This window comes from Phoenix dactylifera, chromosome 3 (assembly GCF_051530095.1).
Source record: "Phoenix dactylifera cultivar Ajwa chromosome 3, Ajwa_hap1_PhDact_Kaust_v1.1, whole genome shotgun sequence".
In the NCBI taxonomy this organism is placed as follows: Eukaryota; Viridiplantae; Streptophyta; class Magnoliopsida; order Arecales; family Arecaceae; genus Phoenix; species Phoenix dactylifera.
In genome coordinates, this window is record NC_143192.1 from 47,428,219 (window position 1) to 47,437,864 (window position 9,646).

The 9,646-nt window shown below is 37.2% G+C and overlaps 2 protein-coding genes across 3 annotated transcripts; one reads left to right on the top strand and one right to left on the bottom strand.

Annotated features, from left to right (window-relative positions):
• Positions 1 to 1,318: 1,318 nt before the first annotated feature.
• On the bottom strand, positions 1,319 to 4,322 carry LOC103717287 (derlin-1.2-like). 2 transcript variants are annotated; one of them, XM_089929972.1, is made up of 7 exons: positions 4,112 to 4,322; positions 3,423 to 3,558; positions 3,043 to 3,116; positions 2,376 to 2,469; positions 2,095 to 2,223; positions 1,801 to 1,961; positions 1,319 to 1,648 (listed from the first exon to the last, which is right to left on the bottom strand). In XM_089929972.1, the coding sequence occupies exons 1-7, from the start codon at positions 4,126 to 4,128 to the stop codon at positions 1,537 to 1,539; spliced, it is 723 nt and encodes a 240-aa protein (XP_089786098.1). In that variant the 5' UTR covers positions 4,129 to 4,322; the 3' UTR covers positions 1,319 to 1,536. The 2 variants fall into 2 exon arrangements, with proteins under 2 accessions (XP_089786098.1, XP_038971330.3); XM_039115402.3 differs by lacking the exon at positions 4,112 to 4,322 and having other exon boundaries at positions 3,423 to 4,077.
• Positions 4,323 to 6,733: 2,411 nt separating this feature from the next.
• PNSB3 (NDH-dependent cyclic electron flow 1) lies at positions 6,734 to 8,492 on the top strand. The gene is made up of 6 exons (XM_008805610.6): positions 6,734 to 7,061; positions 7,175 to 7,285; positions 7,376 to 7,432; positions 7,714 to 7,776; positions 8,019 to 8,081; positions 8,219 to 8,492. Exons 1-6 carry the CDS (start codon positions 6,846 to 6,848, stop codon positions 8,288 to 8,290), a joined length of 582 nt encoding a protein of 193 aa, XP_008803832.2. The 5' UTR covers positions 6,734 to 6,845; the 3' UTR covers positions 8,291 to 8,492.
• Positions 8,493 to 9,646: the final 1,154 nt, after the last annotated feature.

Genomic DNA, 9,646 nt, shown 5'->3' on the forward strand with positions numbered 1-9,646 from the left:
GATTCCATCTCTCCCTCTTCTCGCCACGGCGGAGCTTATAAACCAAAACGTTCCCCAGTTAGTCTCGGCGGGTTCATTGCCGACACTAGTCCAAACTTGCGGCAGGCAATATTGCATTTAAGCTCATATAGAGAAACAATACTTTGTTTAAGTCCTCGTATCTTGGATAGACTCTCCCTCTTCTCGCCACGGCGGAGCTTATAAACCCCAAAGTTCCCCAGTTAGTCTCGGCAGGTTGATTGCCGACACTAGTCCAAACTTGCAGCAGGCAATATTGCATTTAAGCTCCTATATCAAAAATAATACTTTTTTTAAGACCTTGCATCTTGGATAGATTCTGTCTCTCCCTCTTCTCGCCACGGCGGAGGTTAGAAACCCCAAAGCTCCCCAACCGGAGCTCGGCCGTTTGTCATCCGAGAGGTGGAAGGAAGAGAGCAGAGGAAGAAGAAAGCACGAAGTCCTCTTCATGTTGTAATGGTCTTGTTTCTTCTCTCTACTCTTTCTCCCTCTTACAAATTAGCAGCTAAACAAACAAGAAAGGCCCAGGCTCGAGAAAGATTAGCAGCTGAATCTTCTATGGTTTCTTTTTTCTGTCTACTAATAGCGTCGTCGTATCACGATAAGTAGAAATTTGGAAAGTAATAGACTGCAAAATATTGATCTTGGTGCTAAAAGGATAAATGAAAAATTAGATAAACTGTCATTGCTTCATGATTATACCTGAAGAATATTATTGTATGCAAAGCATAAGTCAGAAATTATTATAAGAGACTCTTAACAATTCGATCATATTAGTAGTATTATGCATATCCCTAGTTTTACAAAATAAAAAGTCACTACCTACTGATATCAGTGAATAAAAATAGGTTGGAATATTAATTGTATCTAACCTAACTCTAATGAGGAAAACAAACCTTACAACAGTCGAAGATTGTGTTGTTAATTGGATGGTAGAAAATTTATCTGCTACTGCCAGATAGAGAGGACCAGAGAGGATCTTCAAGTGAGATGGAGTCCCAGATAGGATATAATTTTCATTTGACTGCAAGGATTGGGGTGCTATATAAGTATGGGAGATCAAAAAAGGGAAACAGAGCTGTAGGATTAATTTTTTTTTTTTTTTGCACTTTCTTTTGATTTTCTGGTGCAAATGTCTATCATTTATTTCCAGAAGAAAACTGAATTTTGTTAAATTTTGGAAGAGATTTTGTAAAGTTGGTAGGCCTTCTTATACAACAAGAAGGATTAACTGCCAGGTTTCCAGATTCATGCCAAAATTGCATCATGTGAAGCTACTAATCACATGAAACGAAAGACATTCTTTTCTGACATGGAACAAGGAAGATTAATAAATCAAGACCTTTCATATACATAGTTCAGCACTACTAAAATTTCAAGATATCTAACATAATCCCATCCTCAGAACAAGGAAGATTAATAAATCCAGACCTTTCATATACATAGCTCAGCACAGGTGAAGTTTCAAGATATTTAACATAACCTCGTTCTCCAATTTAGTACTTGGTTCTCCGTTATCTATCTGTTCAATCGGTAGCTTCTTCCCCTAAATGCGACGCCAGCATGCCGATTAGGCTGCACCGGGCTGTTCATCTGAGCTCCCTCGCCCCAATATGCAACCAACTTGTGACTGTAAATTATATTAAGGAAATCATGACAGTGCAATCAAAATTATTTGAGATTGATAAAATGAATTCAACCTTGTCGATGGTCTATAGTCATGCGAAGTACTCAAAATAACAATTCTAGTGAACTCAGCAAAGAAACTTCAATGAAGGATACACCCATAGAGGAGTCTTCAGTATGTTCTTCCCTCCAGAAAGAGGATAAAGAACTGCAAGGAAGTAGTACAAGTGCCCAGCAAGGATTCCCAAGATATCTGGTACCAGGGGATTGTTGAAGATTAAATCCAGTACAAGCATAGCCCATGGGAGATAGACACCCTTCAAGAAAAACAGTGCAGAAACTCAGTAAATACCACTATAGAAAGAGTAGCATATAAGCTCTGATTCCTAGGCTTCTTGCACTATTGGGAACTAAAAGCAAAGTACGTGACATGCCAAGTAATCAATATACCTTTATAGTCACTAAGCCTGCAATGGAGATCTGTGAATCTGGAACCTCCCTTGACCAAACATAGAGCATCATGAACACCAAGGAGGGACCCATGTACGGAAAATGAAATTGCGGGATCAAGCCAATTACCTATGATAAAACACCAAAATGTTAATTCCACAGCCTTGTCGTCGCAAAAAGGAATACAACAAGCAAATTGCAGTTGCTACTTGCTAGTTGTTAATGGCGGATAAAAGTGTGATAGTTTTAGTTTAATTATATGATATACATGAATCAATTACCAGCAATGACAATGCTCCAAAGATCATCATCCATAGGAAGTCTGCAGTCCTCTGTTTAAATGCCCCCTTCTCCAGCAGAACACCGTATCTTGCTCTGTGGCCAAAAAATTTTCAAGCCAAAAGTTTAACGACTCCATGGAAAATATGAGCCTAACTCGAACTCTCCTAATTTGTCAATTTAAACCTTTACGTAATTTGAACATAACTGCTAATTTACTATAGTCATTTTAGATTGTAAGACTTGTATGTAACTGAAAGCAATCACTAAGATGTTCTTTTTTGAAGCAAATCGTATGATCCATTTCAGGAGTAATACATTTACATAGCCAAGATGCTTCCTTCTATACTTTTGCTCAGGATTCTTGGAGATTTTATTCTACAGTTCGACGCATATTACATGAATTCATCAGATATGTTTTAGCTTTTCATCTCTTATTTTCTAATGAAGCACCTACCTCATGGCCACTTGAATTAATTTAAGAGGAGAATCTTCAATCATGTAGGAGAAAGCTAATGGAAAATTGTAGTGAGAGATAGTCTTAATTTGTGCTACAAAATTTCTGAAATTTCCCTGGCACAAACCATGTTAGGTCTGTCCTCGATATTCCTATGTGCGGTGTTGTCGATGAAAATTATGAAGTGAATCTGCTTGAAGAAAGTTCCTTACAGCATCAGAAAGCGTAAGCCGAAATATATGGAAAATGGACCAAGGAAGAAGAAGTTCGTTACAAGCCTCCAAACCTGCATTTGTCCACAAAAGAAAAAATTAACAACGTAAATATACAAAATTAAAATAAAAAATGGACTTTAAAAAAAAAAAAAAGATGAGGGGAAATCTAAATCTATTATATATTGCCCAGGATCTATATGCATGCCTTGACAAAAAGATCAAAATTATGGATTTTTAAATTGCAGTCATTCTATCTGAAGATGATGATTTGCATGCAACAATCCCAACGAAGTGGTACTTGCCCTTCTACCCTCCATAAAAAAAAACAGCATTAATCTGTACAAGTTGGTCGCATTAATTAAATCATAGTATAGAACCTGAAATTGTTTCAGAACGAGATCATAGAATAACAAAATATAGCGGGCATTGAGCAAGTGGAGACGACAAGCTGCCGAGGTCATCAGACAGAAGACTCCATAAGCCTTGGTCACGGGTGGAAGAGATCTGTAGTATCTGAAATGGCATCCAATAAAAATGGTAAGAGAGCCAAAGGTTCTCCAGTGCTCTATTATCTTTAATTCAGTATTTATTAAATAATACAACAATTCTTTACCCATCTACTTACAGTTTGAGAAAACAACTAGCAATGTGTGTGTGTGTGTGTGTTTTGATGAAACAACTATCAATATGTTAGGGAAAATACATAGAGTACAACATTTTCAAGCATCCATACAACAAGAACTCGAGAAATATTATCGAATTGGGTGCGTAGTTAGAAAGAAAACTTTATTTTCAGATACATATTCTCAAAAAAAAAAAAGTTAGAAAATTTGAAAGCTCGGATTGCTGGATCCAATATAAGTTCAATAATACAATTAAATCAAAAAGGTCACAGATAAATTTTTTTAAAAAAACTCAATACGATAGGATTAGAAGAATTGCATATCATGTACAAATCCATTAGAAATTTAGAATTATTGCACAGGGATAAGATTATTGATGTATGTGTGTGTGTTTGAGAGAGAAAAAGAGAGAGAGAGAGAGAGAGAAGGCAGGCTGGGCATACTCTCCTGGTGTCGACATTGGAATGAATGGTGGTAACAAGAGACTGTGGAGAAGCGTTTTATCACTTCCTTCGTTCTCTGGCGGGTTTAACACTCTGTTGCCTTGACTCCTTTGCTAACAATTAAATTTCCACTCGGGACGAGCAGGACCGAGGAATATTGACTCCCCAAGGAGTCGTGTCAACCAAGTTCTGGAAAGTTGCAGAGACTGAAATGAGTAGGATGAGTCTAGCCAATCCTTTATGGGTTGATTGAATAAGATAGAACACGGACTGGACCAAGTCTTCTTGTTATATCTGCTTGGATTGTGGGTGATTTACTGGATGACACAGGAATACAGCTAGCAAGGAGTTAAAAGTCCCCCTCAACTTGAGAATAAATTAATTCAGGAATACAGCCAGCAGGGAGTTTTCTTCTAAGGAGACAAAGTCTACTAACTTTGGAGTGGGAAGGGCCTTGTTTTCATCCATAGTACTGCCATTTTTATTTTCCTCTTCTTTTTGCTGGGATGGTGCTGCTCAGTTGTCATCATAGATGGCTTCCAACGAATTATTTTGATAGCTCAGAGTTGGACTGCTGCTAGGCAAGAAACCTGGCTGTGGCAAGACTCCTAAGACTGACGAAGAAGGAGGCAAAAACACTCGGCCTTTATTAACAAAAAAAAATTTACAGTAGTATAAAGGATTTGCAAGAAAAAAAAACACAAAAGAGCAATAAAAATCTTTTACAAAAGTTAGTGGTCTGTAAGTAGACCTGTTAAACTATTTAACAAGTTGAAACAATCTCATAAATGATTTGAAGAATCTCTATATCTTCAATATATAACTATATCCTGATGTGAGTCAGTTTTTTTTTTTTAAAGAGATAGATCAACGTATCTCAAAGTGTGACACCAATGTTGCGAGGTTATTTTAAAGTTTAATGCTATCAATTTGATAATTTTATCATGTTAACTACTAACTGAAATCTGATTTAAGACATAAAGCAATCGTTTGCCAAAGTTCTGACTCGTTTCATTTGGCCTTGTGCCTAGGCCTCATTACATGCAGCCAATTACTAAGTACATCACAAACGATACCACATGTAGAACCAAGGAAAACAGCGAGCAATTCGATGCTGGACTGCTTGCAAGCCATTGGAGACAACGTTATTTGATGCAATGATCCAATCCATTTAATTTATTCTTTAGAGTCATCGGCAAGCATGTTGAATTAGTCCACGTCTGTGGCCAAAATGAAATGTTTCTTGCTTATTTTCTTGACCCTAGTGGTCATCTTTTTCATGGTCGCATTACTTACCTACAAGAAGTTTTTTCTCAATTAATTTATGAATATTTTCTTCTTCAACAATTAGTATGGACATGTTACTTTAATTTAAACTACCAACTTTTTAAATTTCCGAAGCTGGATTATTTTGGTTTGTTAATTTAATTTTAAAAATTACCTCTCATTTAACATCAATCAAAAAATCTCAAACGGATGATCATCTATCTTAATCCTTCTTGTATATACTCAACGTGATCACTACGCCATCATTTTCTACGAAATGGGGCTGATTCCCCAAACCTAAAATCTCCCTTGTTGCCACTTTTTCTCCTTTTGAGCAAATCCAGGGGTTTCAGCCACCAACACCATACACTAACTATGGTTTGCCAAGGCCTTATTTTATCGGAGAATTATAAGTTATTTATTTTTTTAATCAGGACCTATTTATAATTTTTCTTCACATAAAATGATGTCTGTAGCGCTATGCCCTTCTTTTGATTTCCGTGCAAATATGTAATTGACTAATCAAGGGTGTTGATATAACCAACTTGTCATATTAATAGAGCTGTTATCATACTCAAAATCTATTATAACTAGACTTATATATACACTCTGTACATATTATTGTATACAAGAAATCCATATACAAATATGAGAGATTTGCAACTTATTCTTGTTCAACAAGGGTATGATATTTTCTCAAAAAAGAGAGAGAGAGAGAGAATTGAGTAATAATTTTTCAAGATATGCAAGACCTACTTGAATGAGATTTCTAAGTCAAGTCATTTTTCGGGTGATATAAGCTAACCTAACCGGCCACTCTGAATGAACCATGCTCAACCACGTCCATCGATGAACCCGTCTCCAAAATTGTCCAAGCCACTTTATTTAACTCGCTTAGAAGGTGATTGCCTCATGACATAGGGGTTCAGAATGAGATCCAATGGTCCCTGTGGAACCGTGGTGCTTCCAAGTTCCACTAATGGTCCATGACAACTAAACCAGTTCCATTTTTTTTAAAAAAAAAAATATTCACCCTATGAGTATAAGATTTATGGTGCTAAAAGATCTGCAATCCCTGCACAATTAAAGCCAAACTGAATTTAGAATTTTAGATTGGATCAGTTGCCAAAACCAAGACTCCAGCCCACCAATTTCCAACAAAAGAATGATCAATCTTCTTTCAAGCCCCCTACCTGAAACAGAATCAAAACCCAGTCCCATTAGTGGTGAGCTTCAGACACAAATCCTAGACCCAAACTAATTAATTCAGGCCAACACCAGACCCAGACTTGGCAGACCCAACTGCAGCTCTGCACCTCAGCTGCAGATAAGGAAAACAAGGGCCACACAGAGAGCAGTCAAAGATAAGAAACAAACCCAAGTTCGGCGGAACAAAGCAAAGCAAAGCACAGCACCGAATCCACCCTCACTCCCCTCCCTTCGGCTTTGATCTCCATCGCTGACGAGAATGGGAGCTCTTCACTGCAATCCTCCAGGGTTCTCTTCAGTCCCACTAGCCCCAGGTTTCAACCACAATACCAAATCCCATAAATTCCTTCACCCAACCAAACAGCTAGGCCTCCTTAGAGGAAAGCTTCATGCCATTGAAACAGCCACTGGAAACAGTGGACCTGAAGCTGCCATGCCCCAAGAACCCCCACTAATTGATTTCGCATTCGTCGGTGTAAGTACAACTATAAGATTGCCTACAAGTTATGTTCATATTCCTTCTTCTGAGAGGTCTCCCAATCAATTCAATTCATGGTGGTGGTGGTGGTGGTGATGATGGTGATGCAGTCGAGGCTGCTTCCCGATGGGACGCCGGACATACACTATCGGTCGGCATGCGGTGGCCAGAAGCTAAGGGATATAATGTTGGATTCTAACATTGATCTATATGGACCTTATGTAAGCAGTGTTGCTAGTATCTATCTATCTCTAACCTTATTTTTTGGTGCATTTCCTCTAGGGAATGATGTTAACAGTTTGGTGTTGCAGGAGAAACCGCTGCTGAATTGCGGGGGAGTTGGCACTTGTGCAACATGCATCGTGGAGGTATAACTCTAAGCTCTGTTTAGGCCAGGGTTTGTTGTCTTCTTAGCAGTGATGAGCAGCTATTCAACAAAATCATGGCTGTTGAAGTCTTTGCTTGTTAGGTGGTTCATATTTCCTGTCATACTGGTAGACAACTTATTTAATTCTGCATCCAACGGTCATGCAGCTCGACAAATATTTAACTTCTTAAGTGCATTCTCATGTGTAAGATAGTTTTGCTCTTCCTTTTGACATGCAAATGGACAGCTCGAATAAGCAAAGAGATATGTCCAAATTGGCAGGTGATTGAGGGTAAGGAATTACTAAGTCCACGCACTGAGAAAGAGAAGGAAAAACTTAGGAAGGTATGCCCCACTGGAAAAACTTAAGTGCAATGCTAGAATTCTTCTCTAATCACACTCCAAGATCATTCTTTAGTTGCACTGGAGACCACGCCAATGGCCACAACTTTGAGCAACTCCACTTCAGGTGTTTGGCGTCCAACCAGCTCACCTAGTAGTAGTTGGAATATTGGATCTACGTAACTTTATATTAGCATTTGCTCTTTCCTTGTAGAAAATGTTTTGTCTCATCTTATAAATTTCAGAAACCGAAGACATGGAGATTGGCATGCCAAACTGTGGTCGGTAAACAAGATTCCAGAGGACAAGTAAGTGAGCTGCTATATATCGAAGTGGCCGATCTCTTTTTCGAGAATACTAATGATGGTTAATTTTATATATCTTCATATTTACGAGCAAATCTCTGCGCTTCGAAGATGATTGCTCTGTTTTTCTGTATTTGCAGATGATCATCCAACAATTGCCCGAGTGGAAAGCTCATGATTGGCAAAAACCAGGATATGTTCCGGAGGCATAATGTGATGACAAGTTAGAACAATCCTTATATGGTTGGTGGGGTTGGAGCCACTGCCTTTTTCTTGGTTGCCTCCTTCTAGCTTGCAAAGTAGGACTAGGCTGAGACCAGCACATTGATATCCTCTTTGCAGGTTGAAAGAAACTCTAGGAACTTCAGGGTTCTACTTTTGCTAATTAAAATATGTGTATTTGTTATTTCAAAATTCAGCCACAATCTTTCTATAGAAGCAGATGGAGTTTTTCAAAAAAATGATTTTTTTGTTATGATGAATATTTGATGTTGTTAAGGACAAGGATGTGCAATATGCCCAACAATAATCTGACCTAATTATCAAGAAAAAGAAAGATTAGAGCTAAAATATGACCCTTTTATGTATGTTATGTTATGTTCCTGTCCTGCATACAGGATCTGGTTCTTACTTGTCTGATTTAAAGATGTCAAGATTTCTTGATAATTTATAAAAAAAATTGAAGGATAAGCTAAACTAATTAAGTAATCATGATCATACTCACCAAGCTTTTCCCAGTTATTTGCGTGGAGCTAAAATCTTAACGATGAACCATCTAATTACCAACTCGAGAACCTTAGCGTCATTAGAGTTTATTTCTTTTTTTTTCTTTTAAGAAAAAAGAATCAGAAACTGATATCAAACATCATTTGAATTGTTTGGAGATGAAAAAAATTTTATCGAATGAACCATAGCATTAACATAGTATGTTATAGAGTGCGTAATTTAAAACCAACATAACCAACATAAAATTGCATACATCCGCATCAATGTCGAGTACATTAGTCATCGAACTCTCACCTAGCAACAAACAATCCGGTAAGAGATAAAGAATTCCAATGTGGATGAGTTCTACGTTGGATATAAATCGGACCCAATCTCATGCCAAAAAATTAAGAGAATAAAATATCCAAACCTGAAATTTGAGCCAACTATCATTCTATAGACCCTCATGCCATTACTCTAATTTTAAGGACGTTTTGCTCTAAAGGCTGTACAAAAAAAAGTCCAAGCAAACATTCATTTAAGTGCAAAGATAACAAAATAATTACAATAAAAAAAATATAATGCAAACCTAACGGTTACTTAATTATTTATTTTGTATAGATTTCTTCGTCTGAACAGATAGATGATGCAACTAATATACAAAAATACAGCCTATTTAGTTGATAATATATAATTTGCTGGATATAAATATAAACTACCACAATTGTTATTATTTTCCTTTTCTCAAAAATTTTTAAATATTTTGCAATGTCCAAAGCTCATGCTTTTCTTCATTAGGAGTTCAGTAGGGTTGATGAATGATAAAACATGATCAATGAACATAATTTTGGTGCATAGTAACA

Excerpts from the sequence above, each read along its gene's own strand:
- LOC103717287 (XM_039115402.3), bottom strand. The coding sequence starts at position 3,662 with ATGGGTAAAGAATTGTTGTATTATTTAATAAATACTGAATTAAAGATA. Across the intron at positions 3,117-3,422 it reads TCGTTCTGAAACAATTTCAG|GTTTGGAGGCTTGTAACGAA; the intron begins GTTCTATACTAT and ends GGACAAATGCAG. Across the intron at positions 2,470-3,042 it reads GGCTTACGCTTTCTGATGCT|AGCAAGATACGGTGTTCTGC; the intron begins GTAAGGAACTTT and ends TTTTGGCCACAG.
- PNSB3 (XM_008805610.6), top strand. The coding sequence starts at position 6,846 with ATGGGAGCTCTTCACTGCAATCCTCCAGGGTTCTCTTCAGTCCCACTA. Across the intron at positions 7,062-7,174 it reads TTGATTTCGCATTCGTCGGT|TCGAGGCTGCTTCCCGATGG; the intron begins GTAAGTACAACT and ends ATGGTGATGCAG. Across the intron at positions 7,286-7,375 it reads TTGATCTATATGGACCTTAT|GAGAAACCGCTGCTGAATTG; the intron begins GTAAGCAGTGTT and ends TTGGTGTTGCAG.